Source organism: Balaenoptera physalus (genome assembly GCF_965194825.1).
Source record: "Balaenoptera physalus genome assembly, chromosome: 1".
Taxonomy (NCBI): domain Eukaryota; kingdom Metazoa; phylum Chordata; class Mammalia; order Artiodactyla; family Balaenopteridae; genus Balaenoptera; species Balaenoptera physalus.
In genome coordinates this window covers 10,372,855-10,395,172 of record NC_138882.1, presented here as the reverse complement: position 1 = coordinate 10,395,172, position 22,318 = coordinate 10,372,855, and the positions used below count along the sequence as shown (strand labels likewise).

Below are 22,318 nucleotides of genomic sequence, written 5' to 3'. Positions count from 1 at the left end.
GTCAGATATAGAATGCCTTATGCTGCCACCATCTTGGAAGAGAACTTGACCCACTGTCAGCTGGAACACTTCCGTCACATGAGATGTCACGGGGGGAGTTCAAGAGTGAGACTGAAATTGAGAAGGAGAATGGACCTCTGAGGACAGGGCAGGGGGGTGACTAATACTCGTGTTCTATGGGCAGCTTTGAAGTTGACACGTGTTCTATGGGCAGCTTTGAAGTTGATCGCTGGGGAATCTCAGTTTACAGGACGGGAAGGTCAGGGGCTGAATCAAAGTCAAGGCTTTGTGAAGGATGCAGGGTATGTGTTTCAAACAGTTACGGGAAGTATCTTGGAGAGATTTTCTTTTGATTATGTTTTATCTGTATTTACGATCATAATGGCAACCGGTCACGCCCGAGGGCACCGTTTTAGATAAGAGGCTATTCCAGACATTCGCTGCTGAGCCACTAAAGCATCTTCTGTCCTAGCCAAGGATGTCTCCTGGGCAGATGAGTCTGCAGCTGTACTCTCATGAGTAATACATCATGTAAACCATCAATGTGTTGAAACTTCCACACCAATTAATTCTTGTATTTATAAAACTGACCCACCTTCAAGTAGATACTCTATGGTCAACGGAGTCGGAGGCCCTGGGTGTGTGTCCTCACTCTGCCTTCCTCAATGGACCAGGGAAAGAAAATACGGTGGAGCGGACAGTCACTGGGTATCAATCAGACACCCGGCACCAAGAACTCTAGCCCTGCATTGTGCTAATTATTTCATCTCAGATTTGTTAATTAACCTCTCAAAGCTGTGGTGCCTCATCATCAAATGGAGATAAAGTTGTCCTTTTTTCCTGGCTCCTTGGAGGATTGATGAATACACGTAAAACGTAGCGCACAGTGAGTTCTCAATATATGTATTTCTTATTCCATCTGTGACCTTAAGCAGGTTTTAAAAAAAAAAATCTCTGAGCTTGGATTTTCCACTGTAAAATATAAGAATAATAAGATCTATCTCATAGCATTCTAGTAAAGACAAACTGATATATGGGGAAAAATGGTGCTTAGGCTCTAAAAATCTATGAGTTAATGGTTAAACATTTTTAAACCAGTGTGGCCTTCTAGTAAAGCTCTTTTGAGATTCTTTAGAAGAAGCATAATATTTCAGAAGTGAAGTGAATTCTCTTAAAATGTTTCTTGAATGAGACATAAAACTAGAAACATGAGAAAGCATATATACAATTTCATATGCATGTGTCTACATGTTAGCATTAATGGTAAGTATAAGAACAGGTGGGGCTTCCCTGGTGGTGCAGTGGTTGAGAATCCGCCTGCCAATGCAGGGGACACGGGTTCGAGCCCTGGTCTGGGAGGATCCCACATGCCGCGGAGCAACTGGGCCCGTGAGCCACAACTACTGAGCCTGCGCGTCTGGAGCCTGTGCTCCGCAGCAGGAGAGGCCGCGATAGTGAGAGGACTGCGCACCGCGATGAGGAGTGGCCCCCGCTTGCCGCAACTAGACAAAGCCCTCGCACAGAAACGAAGACCCAACACAGCCAAAAATAAATGAATGAATAGATAAATTAAAAAAAAAAAAAAGAAAAAGAACAGGTGATTGCATGCGCAAAGATGCTTGAGAATTTGATTGAATGTGGATAGTGTCCCATCACTGTACTTTAAGTACATCACGTGAATAATAATCAACCACTGATTCCCGGAAATGGCCACATTAGTATGAACCAGTATGCAGGGCATCCTGCATAGCTATTGTATATCTTTCTCATCTTTTTTGAACCTATTTCCTGCACTGCAAAGAAACTGACACAGGATGCTTATGAAACGAGATTTAAATTTTCAGTCCAGATGTGTTACAGCTTAACATCAGAAAGCCCCTAGATTTCACAGAACTAAATTTTAATGTTTTTCTAATGGAAACCCCCATGGTTTGCAGGGTTCTCATAAGGTACCTTGGAATCATATTATTAAAGTCGGTCTCATACATCTTTCTGAGCTGACTGCCATCAAAATGTTTTTTCATATTTGGCACAAAATGTTGTCTTACTGAGTGATCTTAAAACACTAACTTTAAGGACAACACACTCTGTAAAGAACTCCCCTACACTAAAATTTACAAAATACACTCAAAATCAGTATGCAATCGATAAATTTGAAACCCAAAACAAGAGTGAGTTTTGATCAGGGATGTTCAATGAGGCATGCAACTCACAAGCCGTGTCCTAAAAATTGCAGAAGATGATACATTATTATTCTAATCTTGAACTGAAAGAGCTAAAGCTTCTAAATCATACTTGAAAATTAGGTAAAGGTCCTAACACACTGTTAAAAACTACAGTCTTCATACACTGATAAAAATTTCTGTGAGGAGAGCTGCCTAGGACAAGAAAGCAAGTGATGCAGGGGATGAGGCAAGGGGTACCTTTCAGCTAAGGAAGAAAAGTTACCAGGAAAGAGCTTTAATTCTGCACTGTGGGCTCCACACAAGTGAGAGAATCCCCAAACCAGATTCCCACTTGGGAAAGACAGAGATGCAGAAAGGAAGCTACAAGGGGAGCCCTCAGGAGTACCCAAGGAAGGGAAAAACTTGGTGCGAGATGGGAAAGATATTCTCTTTGGGGTGCTGAGAAAGCCTTCAGGGGGCACTGGGCTCACACACTCAGGGAAGCGGCACCTTGCAGTGCTGTCGACTTTGGTCACAAAGCAGTGATTTTGAGAAGCAGCTGAAAACCATGGAACAAGCACAAACTCTGAAGTCAGACTTCAGTTCTATTCCAAGTTTTGACCCTTCCGGTTAGAAAATTAATCTCTTTGAAACTCAGCTGTCTAATTTGTTAAATGGGGATAATGACATCTGTCTCAAAGGATAATGTTAAAGATTAGATCAAGTGATCTAAAATGTCTGAGATGATTTTACATCTGTTATCTCACTTTATTATCAGCTATCATTGTTACTTTTATGAGTGGTATAAAATGACTTCTACACCAAATCTGAAGGGAAAAAATGGGCATGTGTGGCCTAGGGTAATATCTCTTTGGAATCACTGGTGTATATAAACAAATGGAAAATTGACACAGAGAGTTGTGCCACTGAGAGCATAGCTGAAGCCTCCTGATACCCAGCCTCTTCCAGGTCACTTTACGTCCCTGAGTTTATCCCTTTCCAGATCACAATACTGAAGGATCCACTACCTCAAATCAGTCTTGAATGCGATTTCATTTTCAGATGCCTGTACCATGGGCAAGGTTTCTTTCATGGTCGAACTATTGCAAATATAATTGTTATTTCCTGCAGTGATAAGAAGGGGAAACTGGTATATGCTATTCTATGAATGAATTTCTAGATCTACCTGTGACACATCCAGACTTGGGAGTTACCGTTTGACCTAAGTACGCAAACAAAGCAAACAGTTCTTCCTTAACCGTGAGCAGGGTTTTAAATGATGGAAAGCGTGGTCTGGAGGTTAGGACAAGTGATTGGAAATCATGCTCCCGAGAGCCACCTGCCTCGGACAGTGACACGCTGGCTGACTTCAGACTAGTCATTTGACCGGTATGGGCCAATCTGTTCACTTATACTACTTCTTTTAGACCTCAGATGCATCATGCCAGAGACAAAGTCCAACACTTCAACTTTAAAAACTGTGTAAATCCAGGTCACTTGATAATCAGTACATTCATTATATTATATTATAAATAAGACATTATATTATATTCATCAATAAGTGCAATAAGATCAGCATGGTAGTGCTCTAAAGGTCAAAATAGTAATCAAATGAATGTATGAATGAAGAATAAAATTTTGACATGAATGGATTATTGTCAACATGCAATGTCATAGCAAGAAGGAGTCAGGACTAGGTAACACTTCTATCCACATAAAAATGACACAAAAACTATGCTCAGTGGATTTAAGGATGTCACCAAGTTGGGAATTTCTTTATCCAAAGACCTGCTATTCTAGGGCTCTCAAGACATCAGACAAGAAAGAATGGCGACACCTGGAGATGGGGAATGAGGTAGCTCGTGAGGGCACAGCTGGCTGCTGGGGCACGCGGCCGTGCTGGAGGCCCCCGGCAGAGCTGGGCAGTCTCCCCGAGTCCAGGAGGGAACAGTGGAGGCACAGGGAAAGCAGAGCGGTTAGGGTCAGCAGGGAAAACCCAGAAAAGAACCAGCTACACAGAGAAATGACTCTCTAGGTTGCAGAGGATTCTGCGTCAGTTGATTATTGATAAGCGCTTGTCTGTAATGAAACTACCAGAGGCCAAGGAAGGAGGTCACTTAAAAGCACAAGACAGAATTAGTCCCAAGAGCCAGAGTGGAAGACCTAAAAACTCAAAGGATATTCAGTAGAGTACTACAAAGGCAGTGCTACTACTTCTTGCCTCTAAAGCAGGAAAAAATTAACCTGTGACAAAACACTACTTTGATCCCACCTAGGAAAGCCTAATCTGGGGACTTCCCTGGTGGCGCAGTGGTTAAGAGTCCGCCGGCCAACGCAGGGGACACGGGTCCAAGCCCCGGTCCAGGAAAATGCCACATGCCGCGGAGCAACCTAGCCTGTGAGCCACAACTACTGAAGCCCGCGTGCCTAGAGCCCATGCTCCGCAACAAGAGAAGCCACCGCAATGAGAAGCCCGCGCACCGCACTGAAGAGTAGCTCCCGCTCGCCGCAACTAGAGAAAGCCCGCGCACAGCAACAAAGACCCAACGCAGCCAAAAGTAAATAAATAGATAAATTTATTAAAAAAAAAGAAAGCCTAACCTGGAAAAATCAAAATGCTTTCAAGTAACTTAACCATGTCTAAGAATATTTATAAGAATGAAAAAATATGTGGCACCCGAAAAGGTAAAATCATAACTTCTGGCATCCTATCAAAAACTACCAGGTATGCAAGAAGCCTGGAAAATACAAGCCATGATGATAACAAAACCCAATCAGTTGCAACTTCTCCAGAAATGATACAAATAACACAACTAATATACAATAACATCAAAACAGTCATTATAACTGCAACCTATACGGTTAAGAAGTTAGAAGATTGAAGATGTTAAGGAAAGATACAGAAGATATAAAAAGGCACAAATTAAAATTTTTTAACTTTTAATTTTTGATGGAAACTACAATATCCAAAATGAAAAATGCAACTGGATGGGATAATATCATATTACACAATTAAGACTAAACCTCAAGGGAGAAAATAGCGTGTGTGTGTGTGTGTGTGTGTGTGTGTGTGTGTGTGTGTCCCATTCATCACAATTCCTGAAAAGAGAATTATAGGCAGAGCCTCAAGATATAAAAACTTAAAATTTCATAGATCAACAGAGGAACCTTAACTGGGATGTAAAATATCCTGTCACTGAGACCAAAAAAGAAAAAAATAAAAGCGGGAAAAATCACTTTAGATGGGAGATTTTGATTTTCTTTTTTAGAAGCATTAAGGGTGTGTGTGTGTGTGTGTGTGTGTGTGTGAGTGTTTCTTTCCCTTCAAAAGGGGAAGGAACAGAAATGAAAGCAGAGTGAAGGGAACACGGAGGTTTTCCCCAGTACGTGAAGGCCTGCAGGAGGAGGGCACCGCCAGGCCTCCAGAGATCTGGGGGATGAAGAGAGGGCTGGGAGCAGACACCACTAAACAGACCGCCAGCAGTGTGAAGCGAGACCGGTTCTCAAGAGACAGCTGGTCCTTGGCTCGGAGGGCAGGGACGGGCAGGGCCTGCGCAGGGGCTGGGGAAGGAGTCTCTTCCTTCTCATGGTCTTAACTACAAGGATCAGCTGTGTGATGGTGGGCGTGTTATTTAATCCCCCTGAGCCTCCATCTCCTTATCTAAACTGGAAGTATTGATAATCATATAGACTGCATGAATTGCTTCGAAGATTAAATGACACAATTTTCCTAACCAGACTGCTCAATAGCATCTATGTCCTCGGGAGCTGGGGTTGGGATGGGGAGGTGTGTAAGCAAAACTGAGCTGCGATAACCAGACCCACAGACTCGTGTCCTGAGCGTGTGGACGGGACAGTAAGCTTGGTGCGATGCTCCCTTGGCCTTCCTATAATCTTCGCTTGCCTCCTTTTTTTGCACGTGTTCTAGCTATTGACAAGTTATTCTTTTCATAGTTTTAAAGAAACTGCAAGTGGTAGGATAGCAGTGAGCAGTGCCTCTTTTGAAATAACATGACAGGAAAAGTGCTCTGGCCTCGGAAAGCTGTGAGGCAGCAGTACTTCTTCCTGAGGCTCCAGACAAAGGCCAGTTCAGCTGGGAATCCCAGTACGTTATTGATAATTTCACTAAATCTTTAAGGGTTCAGAATGCTGTTTCTGTAGAGTATAACGGGGAGTGGTAGGACACGGCTCCTGATGCAACAACTAGGAAAATACAAAAAGAAAAATACCAAAAACATCAGTTTTTTCAGTAAGGACTTCTTAAAAGTTTTACTCTTTAAATGTTTAGTTTCTCCCCACCCTGAGGCTTACTGAAATATAACTGACATATAAGACTGAATTAGTCGTAGGTGTGCAACAGTGATTCAATACATGCATATATTGCAAAATGGTCACGACAGTAAGCTCAGTCAACATCCATCACCCCACACAGTTACATAATTTTTTCTTGTGATGAGAACTTTTAAGGTCTACTCTCTTAGCGACTTTCAAATATACAGTACAGTACCGTTAACTATAGTCACCATGCTGTACCTTACATACCCAGGACTTATTTATCTCATAACTGGGAGTTTGTACCTTTGACCTCCTTCACCCATTTCCTCCACACCCCACCCTCCCCCCACCTCTGGCAACCACCAATCTGTCCTCTGTATCTATGAGTTGTGTTTTTTTTAGATTCCATTTATAAGTGAGATCATACAGTGTTGTCTTTCTCTGTTTGACTTATTTCACTTAGCATAATGTCTTCAAGTTTCACGCATGTTGTCGCAAACGGCAGGATCTTCTTTTTCATGGCTGAATGATATTCCATTATCTATACATAGATAGATAACATTTTCTTTATCTAGTCATCCATCAACGGACACTTAGGTTGTTCCCGTGTCTTGGCTATTGTAAACAATGTTACTATGAACATGGGGGTGCAGATATCTTTTCAAGATAGTAATTTCAAACACACGTCATATTTTTATTTTTATTTTTATTTTGGCCACACCGCGAGGCTTGCAGGATCTTAGTTCCCCGACCAGGGATCGAACCTGGGCCCCCTGCAGCGGAAGCGCGGAGTCCTAACCACTGGACCTCCAGGTCATTGTCCGTCATATTTTTAAAGATAACAGATGATTATAGAAGCAAAGAGGACTAGATGAATGAAAATTCAGAAAGGGAAGAGCCCTTCATAGGTGGGCTGAGATCACCAGCCATTTTCTTTGCCACAGCCAGGCCCAGGCAGAACAGAGGGTTTTGCAGCAGGCAGAGAAAACCCAGGAGTGGAGAAGATATTAGCAATGCTTCCACGTGGGCTGGCATAATGGATTAGAATGTAAAGGAGTCCCCAGCACACAGCCGGTTTTCCACATAGGACACCTGCTTTGTGCTTTTGCTGCACAGGGGTTGGGCACCTGGTCTTGAAAAGCTGAATGAAATCTCCAGCACTCTGCTGTGTGAAGCTGCCCATATGGCTCTGTGAAAAGAAGCCTACAGTGCACAACTGTTGCTGAAAGCAACGAGACAAAATGGTTTTCACTGCTTCATCTCTCTCTGGAGCACGAACTCCCTCCAGAAAGGTGGGAGCCCATATCCCTTCACCCTTCCCTCATGTCCCAATCGCCCAGAGACTGATGCTCCAACTAGCAAAAGCTGGAAAGGGAAAGAAGGGCAGAGGTAATGGGAGATAAGCTGATTTTCTTCTCTTTCACTGCTGTGTGGCAAATGATAACTCAAAGATAAGTTATACTGGTAGAAGTATTTGCAAGTATTACAAGAGAAGCTGAGAAAATATCGTCTAACAACGCTGTATGGTAAAGGGAAAGGAGAGAATTAGGGAAAGCAGAATATACTAATGGGACGATAATTCATAGTCAGTAACAGACCCCATTTAAAGCAGTAAAGGTTAATAAAGTGCATAACGTAAAGTCATAGAGATAACCACTAGAACAAAAAAACAAACCTTCAAACTAATCAGGAGGAATATAAAAACAAACTGAAACAGCAATAGCAAAAAAATCACACAGACTATATATTTTAAAACGATAAGAACGGAAAGAGTAACATAACGCGGTGAGACAACGGAGTTTGGTCGTTTTCTTTTTCTCTTGCACAAGCGATCTGGAGGGGCTGCTGCCCGGGCTGCCGCTGTGGCTCTGCGGCTGCCTCGGAGCCCCAGGCCCCTCTGTATTTCTGCTCTGCCATCCTCAGCCTCTGGCTTTCATCCTTTGAAAGCTCATGGTGGCAAGACTGCAGCTGGCAGATGACAGAAAGGGCAGGGGCAAAGGACAAAGACATATGCCAGTTGAGCCTGGCCTCTCTCAACGTGCCTGGAACAGTAACCGGCACATACTAAGTATTATCTGTTGAATGAATACATGTTTCATGACCCTGCTGATACTGGGTTAGGTGACACTTTACATCCGTCCCTAGAATACCCTGTGCTAAACCCTACATTGTACAAGAGTTTTGAAATTTCTCATTTATTTGTCTCTCTCCAGAAAAAGATTTGCCCCTAGATTCCCTAATACTTACCAGAGCAACTAGTATGCACTAAGCACTCAGTAAATATTTGTTGAATAGTTGAAGAAATTAGTGTAAGCCTCAGCCCTTGACCCCTTATTCAACTAGCTTTTTTTGGTACCTTGTATGTGCCAGGCATTGTTCTGGACATTTGAGCAAAACAGCCTCATTCTTATACATTATAATCATGTAAAAAAAACAAAACAAAAGTTGGTTTAGAAGAAATTTGCGTTGCTTGTAGATTATATGACTGAAAGACTATAGATTCTATTGGAGCTTGGGAGACAGAGCCCTCAGAAACCCTAAGCTTTCAACTAACCGATGACTTGCTCTGTTCTTTCTTCTAATTTCACAAAGAAAGTGAATAAAGGTAAAGGTTTCACAGTGAAATCAGGTAGCCATAGTCCATCTGCACATTCAGAAGCCAATGAAATTAGGGAAGATAAAGAGGGGAAGGGAGGGGAGAAAAGGGAAGAAAAGAGTGTTTGGGTACAAAAATACAAGGGTTTTAGGACAAAAAAGCAAATTAGGAAAGGGGGACTGAACAGTGTTTCTGAGAAAGAATAAACAAATGTGGATAATGGCCTACTTGCTATGTAATATTTGGTACAGTTTAATCGTTGGCTAATATCAATTATTGCCACTGAGTTGGGCTGTGGTTAAAGTAGACTTTAGTTTGATGTAATCACAAATACTTTACGTTTTCTATGAGACCACAGACACCTGTGTCTGTATCCTCATCTTCCAGCAGCTCTGCAGTCAAATGCCCCTCTGGTTTTAGAGACACCCTCAGCTGCCCAGACCTCCTACCTGTGGATTGACTGAGGTTTGATTCGATACTTGGGTATGGTTTCTGCCAGGAAACAAAACAAAACAAAACAAAACAACCTCAACATGGCAAACCTCTTTCATCGTTAGTTCTGAAGTGATATACTGTGTAAAACAACTCTGCTCATAAAAAGAGAAGGGAAAGGGAGACATTTTCCCGGTATTCCTGGCATTACTCCATTGTCTTTGAAACTGTCCCAAATCAGAGGGAATTCTGTACAAAGGGGGAAAGTCTCATTTTTAGATCTTCTCAGAAGCGTTTCATTGTCTGTGCAAGGTGAGTAACGATTCACTGAAAGATGTAAAGGATGAATTATAAATGTAACCATCTATAAGGCAGTTTTTTTTTTTTAATAGAAGCCTATTTTTTTTAAAATTTTATTTATTTATTTATTTATTTATTTATTTATTTATTTATTTATTTATTTATTTATTTATTTATTTATTAATGGCTGTGTTGGGTCTTCGTTTCTGTGCGAGGGCTTTCTCTTAGTTGCGGCGAGCGGGGGCCACTCTTCATCGCGGTGCGCGGGCCTCTCACTATCGCGGCCTCTCCTGTTGCGGAGCACAGGCTCCAGACGCGCAGGCTCAGTAATTGTGGCTCACGGGCCTGGTTGCTCCACGGCATGTGGGATCTTCCCAGACCAGGGCTCGAACCCGTGTCCCCTGCATTGGCAGGCAGATTCTCAACCACTGTGCCACCAGGGAAGCCCAGGACAGTTGTTTTAAAGAATGTGGCTTCTAGGACTGGACAGGATCATGTAATTTATGATGCAGCCACCATGCTGTAAAGAGGTTTCAGTTTCCTCAGGAATCAACTGCTGTCCCGTGGTGAACGGTGCAGTCAGGAGAGGGACAGATGGGTTCCAGAGATCATCATGGACACCGCCAGCCCCACTGGGACATCTGAATCCTTGTCCCATTCTGACCCAGCTTCCCTGCCTTCTTGCACATGTCCACCCTCCTGCTGTAATTCAGTGTAAGCTGTACTCGTCACCTCACTTTGCCTGCACTGCCCGCTCACCCTCTCATGTGGGGAGGCAAATATACCTCCACCTCGCTTAAACAAAATGTGAGAAAAGAAACCCCAGGCTAGGAGAATGGAACAAACTCCCACACAAGCCAGGCTGCTTTAACAGTTCTGTGCACTGTCTTTCGTGTGTTAAGATCTCCCTGTCTCAACTAAGAGCCTGGGCAAAACAGAATCACAAGGGGAAAAAGCCAGAGAGTCACAAACAAGACACCAAATCAAGATGAGGTAGAATTTAAAACCTCACAATGGTTAAAAAAAAAAAAAAAAAAGAAGACAAAAATTTCTCACAGTAGAAATTACCTGATTTTCCCAAAGAAAATAACAGAAGTGTAGAGCAGTTTGTAAGTTTATGTACCCTGATCTTCCGTATCATCTGAGACAAACGATAAAATAAGATTATGTGCTTGTTCTAACTTCGAGTTCCCACCAAATATATTGTCCTGGTTTTCTGCTTCTACAAATCCAACTGAAAACAAAACAAAATACATAGGAGAAGAAAACAGAGATAGGAAGAGACTACAAGAGGGGCTATCTACACTTTAGGAGTCGGCTACCTTTGGAATTTTTGAATATAACTTTCCCAGTTGGGGGAAGCCATGTTTCCTCAATCTGTAGGTATTCCTGTTCTAAAGCAAATTCATAATTTACAAACGTTCTGAGGCCTAGCTTAAGCTTAGCTGACCTTCAAAGGGTTAGTTTCTTCAGCATTTCCTTTTATTACCTGAGGTACTCCCAGGATACTTCAATTATCTTCCTGTTTGCCTGAGCTACTGAATAGTCAAAATGGGGTTCCTGACACTTGCAATCATGAAAATCCCATCTTAACAATAGACTCCACAACAGAAGCTTTCCACCACTCCTAATTCAAACGTAAATAACTCAGTGCTTTCCAGCCTCATCATGGGTTGGCTTAGAAACCGGAGCTGGATAAGGTCTGCAGTTGGGAGTGATCAATATTTCCAGCTATGAGTATCTCTAAAAAGCAGATGGCGAGAAAATTAGATTGGGGTTGGCAGAAATAGTCTGTGATATTTCCACATCATTAACATCTGAACATTTGTACGTTTGTCTAACATATTAGTTTGCAAAAATACACTAGCTAAAAGCAATGGAGGCCCATGACAAATAAATATTGATAGAGAAAGGAACAGTGTGGAAGACTGGCCCAGTGAATGCCAGGAGCCCTGCCTTTGGAGCAGTTGGGTTGCCAAATTCACTGAGTTTTAAGAAGAAGAAGTCTAGGCAAAGGGCTCTAACCTGGAAATAAAAGTGGAAAACATACTACCTATAACAAATTCCATCTAAATCCTAATTTTCTGTGTCTAGTCTTGATCACTGTAGAATCTCAAAGGGAGAAAAATCTCCCTACGCCACTGTCATAGCAGCAAGCTGCTTAAGGATCCCCTTTGACTTCTACACAGAGGAAACTGGCAAAAAGTGAGCTGAGATACAATCAACCTCACAAATCAGGCCAAAGTTAGAGCTTGGTATTGAACCCACAGCCCTTTGAAATGCAGCAAGATTAGCACTTCACTAGGATTTAACGGGCACAAAAGCTTTCGTTTAATTTTTTTTAAAAAAAGGAAAAATGGGATAATGAATCAAGCCTACTTGAAAAGTACAGGCACAGGAAACTGTGGAGGACCACAGACCACTTGACCCACAAAAGTAGTAGAATCACGCTAGAGTGGTCACCACTGACTTAAAGCTATTCACCTAAGAAGGAAGATTATGACTTATTTTGAGTGTATGACATTTAGGATGAAATAAATGTCCAGTGGGTCGGACCTCCATACATGGTAAAAAAAAAAAAAAAAAATGTAAATAAACACAAAAGCAAAACATTAGGAAAGACATGGAAAAAAATGCAGTTAGGATAGTCACAAGAAATGAGTGACATGGCTTTGGAAAGGACAGAATATGTCAGGCAAGATAGATTCTTTGAGGAAAATCACGTAATTAATGGAGAAAAACAGAGGATATAAATCACTATTGTTAACCATTTTAATGTGTAGTAAAGGCAAAGGCAAATCACTGGAATCATGTTATTAGAAATTTGAAAAACTTCCTTTACAAATGGCCTCTCCAGGCTGACTTTGAGCATCTTTGCTTTTGCATTTATGTCCTGTGTCATGTAACAGAACATTCCAGTCCAAATGCAAATAATGTATCAATGTTCTTATAGCACAGTTTCCATTTATCTGAACTTGTGAATAAGACACTTGCTTTAGTACTTGCCCAATTTTATTTGCAAAGCATAATCAAACAGAGTCTGACATGACTACTCTTCCTTGTTGAAATGATTATAAATCATAGGGTGAAAATAAATGAAAATGAATCCAATATGCAGGAAGTATATCAGAGATAACATTAATGAAGAATAACTGGAAAGATGGGCCTATTAATGAGAATGTTATTGGTAAGATAAGATCTAGCGTGAGTGAGGTTTACAGGATCACATGAGCCCAGTTCACTGAAGGTCCCACATTCGATTTTCTTATAACCTCTTAAATTATAGAAAGGGGGTGTTCGGTGTTTACTATAAGTAGATTAGAACAGGGTGAGAAAAAGAAACTAGATTCTTATCTTGCTCAGTTTGCAATTACTGAAGATAACTGAATTTCCCCAAGTTGCAAAGATCTTCTCTTACTAAAACCTATCAGTTGATTTCTTCATTTAGAAAATAAAACTGTAAACAAGTCTAAAATGTTTAATCCTTTTATTCATAAATGATATAACGTAGGTATCGATGTCCCCACCGATGTTTTACCTGGACACAGAGAAAAATCCTTCCAAATTCACATTTGTTGAAGCTTTTCAAATAAACTCTATGAAATGTAGCTGTAACACTGTCAGTAGCCCTACCCACAAGCCTGGAGAGTGAAGGAGCCAAAACAGACCCAGGTAGTGACCCTTTGTCTTACTTCCTTAACCAGTGAGAGGTTATGCTAATTCAGCAAAGTCTTTCAGAGCCTCTTTTAAACTCTGCAAAGCTTTGCATCTTCAGATCCATTCTTCCATGGTCTTCATGCATGTAAGAGGTGTCTACTTGCTGAAGACCAGTTTCTCCACTGCAGTTTTTTGTACTTTCCAAGGGGTGCTGATCTTGAATGCAGAAACAGGCAGAAGAGTACATGTTGACTTTGTAGTAAATGGCAACAGCGCTTTTTTTAATTTAATTGAAGTATAGTTGATTCACAATATTGTGCTAGTTGCAGGTGTATAGCAAAGAGATTCGGTTATGTATGTGTGTGTATATGTATACATATACACACACATATATACATATATTCTTTTATTTCCATTCTTTTCATTATAGACTATTACAAGATACTGAATATAGTTCTCTGTGCTCTACAGTAAATCCTTGTTGTTTATCTATTTTATACATGATAGTGGGTATCTGTTAATCCCATACTCTTAATTTATCCCTCCACCTCCTTTCCTCTTTGGTAACCATAAGTTAGTTTTCTATGTCTGTGAGTCTGTTTCTGTTTTGTAAGTAAGTTCATTTGTACTATTTTTAGATTCCACATGTAAGTGATATATTTAATATGGTATTTGTCTTTCTCTGTCTTACTTCATTTAGTATGATAATCTCTAGGTCCAAAAATGTTGCTGCAAATGGTAATATTTTGCTTTTTATGGCTGAGTAATATTCCATTGTATATATGTGCCACATCTTCTTTATCCAGTCATCTGTCAATGGACACTTAGGTTGCTTCCATGTCTTGGCTATTGTAAATAGTGCTGCTATGAACATTGGGGTGCATGTGTCTTTTTGAATAGAGTTCTTCTCATTTCTGGATATATGCCCAGGAGCGGGATTGCTGGATCATGCGGTAACTCTATTTTTAGTTTTTTGAGGAACCTCCATACTGTTCTCCATAGTGGCTGCCCCAATTTACATTCCCACCAACAGTGCAAGAGGGTTCCCTTTTCTCCATACCTTCTCCAGCATTTATTGTTTATAGACTTTTTAATGATGGCCATTCTGATTGGTGTGAGGTGATACCTCACTGTAGTTTTGATTTGCATTTCTCTAATAATTAGTGATATTGAGCATCTTTTCACGCTCCTATTGGCCATGTGTATGTCTTCTTTGGAGAAGTATCTAGTTAAGTCTTCTGCCCATTTTTTGATTGAGTTCTTTGGGTTTTTTGATATTGAATTGATGAGCTGTTTGTATATATTTTTAAAAAATTATTTATTTATTTATTATTATTTTTTGACTGTGTTGGGTCTTCATTCCTGCACGCGGGCTTTCTCTAGTTGCAGCGAGCGGCAGCTACTCTTCGTTGTGGCGCGCAGACTTCTCATTGCGGTGGCTTCTCTTGTTGCGGAGCATGGGCTCTAGGCGCGTGGGCTTCAGTAGTTGTGGCTCTCAGGCTCTAGAGCACAGGCTTGGTAGTTGTGGCACGTGGGATTAGTTGCTGTGGCATGTGGCATCTTCCCAGGGCAGGGCTCGAACCCATGTCCCCTGCATTAGCAGGTGGTTTCTTAACCACTGTGCCACCAAGGAAGTCCCTATATTTTTGAAATTAAGCCTTTGTCAGTCTTATGATTTGCAAATATTTTCTCCCAGTTCATAGGCTGTCTTTTCATGTTGTTTATGGTTTACTTTGCTGTGCAAAAGCTTATAAGTTTGATGAGGTCCCACTTGTTTATTTTTGCTTTCATTTCTTTTGCCTTGGGAGACTGACCTTAGAAAATATTGCTATGATTTATGTCAGAGAGTTTTTTGCCTATGTTCTCTTCTAGGAGTTTTATGGTGTCATGTCTTATATTTAAGTCTTTAAGCCTTTTTGAGTTTATTTTTGTGTAGGGTGTGACGGTGTGTTCTAACTTCATTGATTTATATGCAGCCGTACAGCTTTCCCAGCACTGCTTGCCAAAGAGACTGTCTTTTCTCCATTATATAGTCTTGCCTCCTTTGTAGAAGATTAACTGACCTAGGTATGTGGGTTTATTTCTGGGCTCTCTATTAACAGCACTTTTCTTCTGTCCCACACTTTCAGAGCTAGTCCCTCCTCAGTGCATTCCCCTCTGATGGCACTTTTCACCCTGATGACTTGCTTAAGTATCTGTCTGCCCAACTATACTGTGACCCTCTTTGGACAGACAGTCATTCATCTTTCTATCTGCAGTACTTAGGTCTGATACATTGTAGGACTACAATTAAAGTTTGTTAAGTCAAGATATTTTGTTTCAGTGGATCAAAATTTCTGTTCATGTCACCGAGTCTTACCACATAGATATATTTCTACTTTTAAAATACAATCTCATACTCCTTATTGTCCTTTTCCCCATAATTCCTAATGTCCACAATAAAATGTCAGCAATATTATAAAGGCCCAACATCAGTTTAATCAATATCAAGATTGAAAAAGTCATTCAGCAAAGAATTCCCTACAAGGATTCAGGCAGTTGGAGTGAGTGGGAACTAAATGGAAAATCAACTCAGCAAAGATTAAAATTTACCCCCATTGAAGTTGATAGCCATAATCTGAAATGTTTTATTAAACCAATCTTCTAGACATTTTAAATTATAACACTGGAATTTTTAATGCAGGGAAACTCTTCTTATGACACTATAATGGTAGATATATATCATTATACATCTGTCAAAACCCAAAGAATGTACAACACCAAAAGTGAACCGCAATGTAAACGAAGGACTTTGGGTAATAATGACATGTCAATGTAGGTCCATCATTGATTGTGTAACAAATATACCACACTGATGCGAGATGTTGATGGTAGGGAAGGCTGTGGAGGTGGAGGGAGTATGTGGGAACTCTGCACTTTCAGCTCCATTTTGCTGTAGAGCTCTAAAAATAAAGTACTAATTTTTTAAAAAAGAACATGAAGACCATATGAAGTATTCCTTTCCTTAGCACTGCAATCTGGTTACTTAAACACAGTTTCACAGGGCTTCCCTGGTGGCACAGTGGTTAAGAATCCACCTGCCAATGCAGGGGACACGGGTTCGAGTCCTGGTCCGGGAAGATCCCACATGCCGCGGAGCAACTAAGCCCCGTGCGCCACAACTACTGAGCCTGCGCTCTAGAGCCCGTGAGCCACAACTACTGAGCCCATGTGCCACAACTACTGAGCCCACGTGCCACAACTACTGAAGCCCACGCACCCAGAGCCCGTGCTCCTCAACAAGAGAAGCCACCGCAATGAGAAGCCCGCGCACCGCAACGGAGAGTAGCCCCCGCTCGCCGCAACTAGAGAAAGCCCGCACGCAGCAACGAAGACCCAATGCAGCCAAAAATAAATTAAAATAAAATAAATTTATTAAAAAAAAAAAAACACAATTTCACAGAAGAAATGTACAAACAAGATTATGTTTGTAAGAGCCACTATTTATTCTATTGGCTTTTGTAAAGTCCTCTACAATTTCAACCAAAGCCATTGCTTCAGTAAAGATACTATTTGATCACTTGTCTTTTCTTAATGATTTTCACAGAAAGGAACCAGACAGTGACACTCCGTGTGATTGATAGGAAACTCCCGTGCCCTGCCATGGACTTATCAGCCTTACTGCTACAGCTTCTCCAGATTTGCCCAGCTCTGGTACATACAGGCTTTGCAGGTGCTTCCAAGCAGCCTTTGTGCCACTGAGGTGGCTTCAACAGCCAACTGTGAATTTCAGATGGACCCCCTCTACCAGGAGCTTAATTCTCCATTTGGGCTTTGAAGCACACAGTTGTAATTGCTTGCAAATGCTTGAGCCTGAAAGTCTATACTGAGGTAGCAAAAGGTTGGAGGTTTAAGGAATTATTAATATGTAAGAGGCAAATATTTATTTCATTCTCAGACCACAGCTTCCTAACGTGGTGTCAAGAGAACATTATTTCTGCCAACTATTTTCCCTACTTACTGAGAGTTCAGTTCTCAGAAATGTTAAGACACTGCTGCACATTCCACCCTCCTATTAGAGACTGACAAACGTGCACTAACATATTCAAGGTTCTCAGAAGATCGGCACTGATCAATTATTCAACTTTAAACCAACATTTCCCAAACGTATGTGGCCCCAGAACCTTTGCTGCTGCTGGTGTCATAGTCCTTATCATACTTATTAACATCCAAAGGAACTACTGTTGCTGAAACATGCTTTGGAAATTATCAGTATATCTGGAGAGTAATAATAGTGGCCTTTACAAATAAACTTTAAATCATTTTTCTCTAACATAACTTACCCACAATTATCCAGAGGAATGAGAGGTTATTAAATAAATAAACATGAGCAATGCTGAAGATTTCAACTGAAAAGTAAGTATGGACTGAACCACAAGAAACACACAAACAAATGCCTTTATTCGTCCGTCTCTGAACCCCATCATTTTTGTCTGGGTAACTTCCAAAGTGGCCAACTTATCTCACTAGTTCTCTTCCTAAATGTATCACATTATCTTTCGAACATCAACTGATGCTTACTACATACAGCATAATATTTGTGCATGCCTGTGTAGTAAGTACATTTTAAAATATAAATGTGATTCCTTCAAATATTTTTTATCCTGAAGATAGAACTAAGACAGGAAAATTCCCTTTTGTTAGGTTTACCTAATCCCTTCAGAAGCTTCTCTGAGTAAAATTTGTTTTGTCTTTTCAGGGGTAAAAACCAACAGAGGTTTAAACTAAACTGGACACTCTATAAATAAACCACATTCTATACACAAACTCCGTACGAGCTTATATTGCACTAGCCCCTCTACCCTGATCAGTGATTAGTCATCTATTTCCTTGGGTTTTTATTTTAATTCTTAATTTTAATTAAAGCTAGACTATATCTCTCCAGAGATACTACCGAAATTTGGAAGATCGTCACCTAAGGAGTACACTATTGGCCTGGCCAAATATATTCTTATTTTTACCATGAGTAGTTTTTCTCCTGATACTGTGTAATTCTTTTGTATCAGTGTATTTACATATTATGTCATATTTTTGTGTTAACTATACTTTTATGTGTTTATAGTTTTGTTTTTAATTTTACTTTATTCCTTTCCTAAGCGGTAATATACAAAAAACCCCAGTTTGATACATTAGTTATATTTCTAATAAATATTAAAATTCATGCACCCCTTAAAATCATCTTGTATATCACCAGCAGCGTGTTTAGCAAACACCCTGGAAAACAGTAACATGAAAATTTCTTGCCATGGAAATAAGGGATGAGGTTTGGAGTAGGGAAAAGTTAAGATAACTTCTCATGACTCTCCTTCCTACCAGATGTGTGCACTGCACGAATAAAAAAAAAAAAGCGTTTACTTTACATTGCTTGCTGAAAGAAAAATAAAACCCTTTTTAAAATACTGTAATCAAATGAATTTTATAGTCAAGGACTATCCAAAGCCCTGAGGGGACCCATCTCTAGTCTGTGTGATACAATAAATCCACCAAATGAAACATTTCATTGAAATATGCAGTTTTTATGAAGAAACAAGCACCCCCTAGAACCAAAGACTGATCCTGCTGAGGCTTCAGAGACATGTGGTATATGTGTGTGCACCTCTGTAGGTCTAATTTTCTTTCTTTCTATATAATCAAGTGACCTAGTCTCATTTGGTTAAGTTTCAACCACAAAACATCGCTGTGCGCTTTTTTTTTTTTTTTTTTTTTCAAGATACACGTCACAACACACCAAGAAAGGGGGAACTTCCAGTGTCTGTGGTAACATCCCTTGATAAACAGACTCGTCTGAACGGCGAGGGCCTGTCAGCCGTCACTATATAAGGCAGCAGAGACGCGGGCGAGCAGACACTTGCCTCCTGAAGGCCCTGCGAGCAGCAGCCATCTCCACGCCAAGGTCAGACAAAATGCCAGGCGTGTTCCTCTCTGCTAATCCACGGGAACTGAAAGGAACTGATCATTCGCTTCTAGACGACAAAACGCAAAAAAGGAGGCCAAAGACTTTGTAAGTTCATTAACTGTGCAAATTTGGACTTAGATGATCCTTAATGGCAGAACAATTGCAAATGAATGAATGGAAGAAAATACGAGCCTTTAGTTTACCTAGATCAGGGCAATGACCCGCTGTGAGTTACAAGTATATTCAGTTGTATTTAAAAATGAATCATGACAGGGCATTAAATGAGGTGGGAATTTTTCCAGACTTTGGCTCATAAAAATTGGCTCACTCTTAATATAGCAATATGTTGTATCAGCTGTTTTTATTATGGCCTTATTCCTTGGAGAAATTTGCTTCATGCTCTTTTCTTTTTACAAATAAACTGTATTCTTCTGAAGAAATATCAATATTTACTTTTGTGTCTTTTGTAGTGGAATGGATGTGAAAGCATACCTGAGATCTATGATCCCACATCTGGAATCTGGAATGAAACCTTCCAAGTCCAAGGACCTGTACGTACACTAATACACGGAACTATCACTATATAAGCAGCCTGTGCATTAGCTCTGTATTCTAGCAAGGCAGTAATACTACACATAATGGACTTCATTTCTTTTAAGTAACAGGCCTAATAAGATTAAGCTGCATTAGTACCAATGTAAATTAAATACAAATGTGCATGCATATATTTGCTACTTATTATACTGTTGGAGTACATTTGGATTTTTTCACATTTTATTGGCAGATATTTTCGTAACGATAGTAATTCTAAGCAAATTTTTGTTTTCTTATAGATAAATTTTAATAAAATTTATTAGAAGTAGAGTCTTAGTTTGTGAAGTTATCAAAATGCAGCAGCCATTCTGATTTCATTTGCGCTTACACGCAAAAAAATACTAATTTATGTAAACGTCGTCCCCTGTAGACTCTCTGCTGATGAAGTGAAGCAGTGGTCTGAATCTCTGGAAAAACTTCTTGCCAACCAAAGTAAGTATAGATTAACTATTGAATGTTTCTGGGTTTATCTCAGTATGCTAACAGATGGAATGGCTTCATTAAAATATAGTATTCTGGACGGGAGGGTGTGTGAAAAGTTGTACTCTAGCTGTTCTGCAGCACTGATAGCTTCAGCGTATTATGCCTCATCGTGGCGTAATGTTGACTCGGCACTCAGTTCTGCTACTGTCCTTTAGAAGAATCTGCCAAGGCAACTAGCTGTTTCCATGGATCATTACAGGAGCAAAATTTTAAATTATGCCGGGGTTCTGAAGTTTAAAGTTTTAAAAAGTAAACCAAACATCTCAACATGTGAACTGCTATTCTGAAAGCTACCTAAAGGATGTATTTTTGTACCATTGGATGTAAGGAGTAGGATTCACTCAGTCAATTAATAACTTTTTCCATTCGTACATGTGTTGTCACTCATTCAGCCCAGGCATTTATGTGCAGGCATTTTAGAAGCACCAGGGGCTCAAGAGTAAAGACACAGTGCCTTGCTGCCTTGAAGGCAGTTGAGACACACAGCATAAAATTGCACTATATATAACATGACACGTTATAACACAGATATGATAAAAAGACTTTTTAAACACACAGTCTCACGGGGAGTTTCTGATGAGAGCAGGGAAATGAGATCGGCTTGTCCTAGCCCTCATCATGGGCACTGGGATCCTGCTGGGATTAGGACCTCGCTCAGCGGCATAGATGGGCAGCTTGTCCCTATCCGGGGTGAGCTGATCCCCTTCTCCCCCCCCAAACACCCTACAGAGCCTCACGCGGGGATCAAGTAGTTCAACTTGGTTCATCTGCTTGTTATCTGACTTAGGTTATGATTCAGCCAAACAATGCTGTAGAAATGGCCCACTGAAAAGCCTCAATAACACTAGTAAATCCAAGCAGTATAGAGCACATAGGTAATATACAGGCCTCACATCTTTTGACTTATATGAGTTGGATAGAGAAATTATATTTGTTAATGATTAACATGCTGTTCATGCCTTCTGTCAATATTTGATTCCCTAAAATACTCTGCACTCTGGCTGAGCTGGTAGCGTAAGAAAAGAGATTGTTCTGTAACCTGCAGAGCAGAATTGTAATGTAACAGCAGGCGGAAGTGAAGCAGCCTCTCACCCACCACTAAGCAGTTGTGTACCTGTGACAAGCGTGTCTGACCCCAGACAGACTATAAACGAAGGGGTCCCTAAGGCCTTCCCATCTCTACAAACGGTGACGCAGCCATTTCAGCAGCAACCACCTCTTCCCTTTGTACACAGGGAATATGCCACAGTACTCTTCTTGTAAATTTCTTCAAGTTATTCATTAATTGGCTCAATTAATTTATCTCACCCCTCACCCTTTCTTTTTAGCTGGTCAAGACATCTTTGGGAATTTCCTAAAGTCTGAGTTCAGTGAGGAGAATATTGAATTCTGGCTGGCTTGTGAAGACTATAAAAAAACAGAGTCTGATCTTCTGCATTGCAAAGCGGAGAAAATCTATAAAGCATTTGTGCAGTCAGATGCTGCCAAACAAGTGAGTATTTAGTTCATTACCATCGGTTTATATGTAAAGAAACTTAGATATAGAATAAGATTCAACATACTAGCAAGATGAAATCCTTTTTGAGTATTATGATTTTCACTGCTATATATTTAAGTGTATTCATATAGTTCAGTGCAATGATAATCTAATTTTCTACATTTGTGAAAAGATTGGATGAAAGATTGATTTTGTAAAACAAGCTAATGTGATGGGGTGGGGTAAGGAGTACTGGTGATACTGACCAGAACCGCATGTCAGGGGGTCCTTAATGAGCTAGCTCGTTTTGGATTAGGATAAAGTAGAGATTAGTGTAATACATGGATTGCAGCAGCAGAAATACTTCCAGTTAGTAGTAATGCCCACTTCCAGTTAAATATTCC

At 40.5% G+C, this 22,318-nt stretch overlaps 2 protein-coding genes across 2 annotated transcripts in view; one reads left to right on the top strand and one right to left on the bottom strand.

The window, feature by feature from the left end:
* Nucleotides 1–22,318, bottom strand: part of LOC309644460 (uncharacterized protein) — a 377,358-nt gene that overhangs the window by 128,078 nt on the left and 226,962 nt on the right. The window lies entirely within an intron of this gene.
* RGS1 (regulator of G protein signaling 1) overlaps nucleotides 202–22,318 on the top strand; it is a 35,790-nt gene continuing 13,673 nt past the window's right edge. Inside the window, exons 1-4 of the mRNA XM_082428043.1 lie at nucleotides 202–19,465; nucleotides 19,831–19,911; nucleotides 20,325–20,386; nucleotides 21,766–21,929. Of these exons, the coding sequence (XP_082284169.1) occupies nucleotides 19,368–19,465; nucleotides 19,831–19,911; nucleotides 20,325–20,386; nucleotides 21,766–21,929 (405 nt within the window). The 5' untranslated portion in view covers nucleotides 202–19,367. The remainder of the gene's footprint in view (nucleotides 19,466–19,830; nucleotides 19,912–20,324; nucleotides 20,387–21,765; nucleotides 21,930–22,318) is intronic.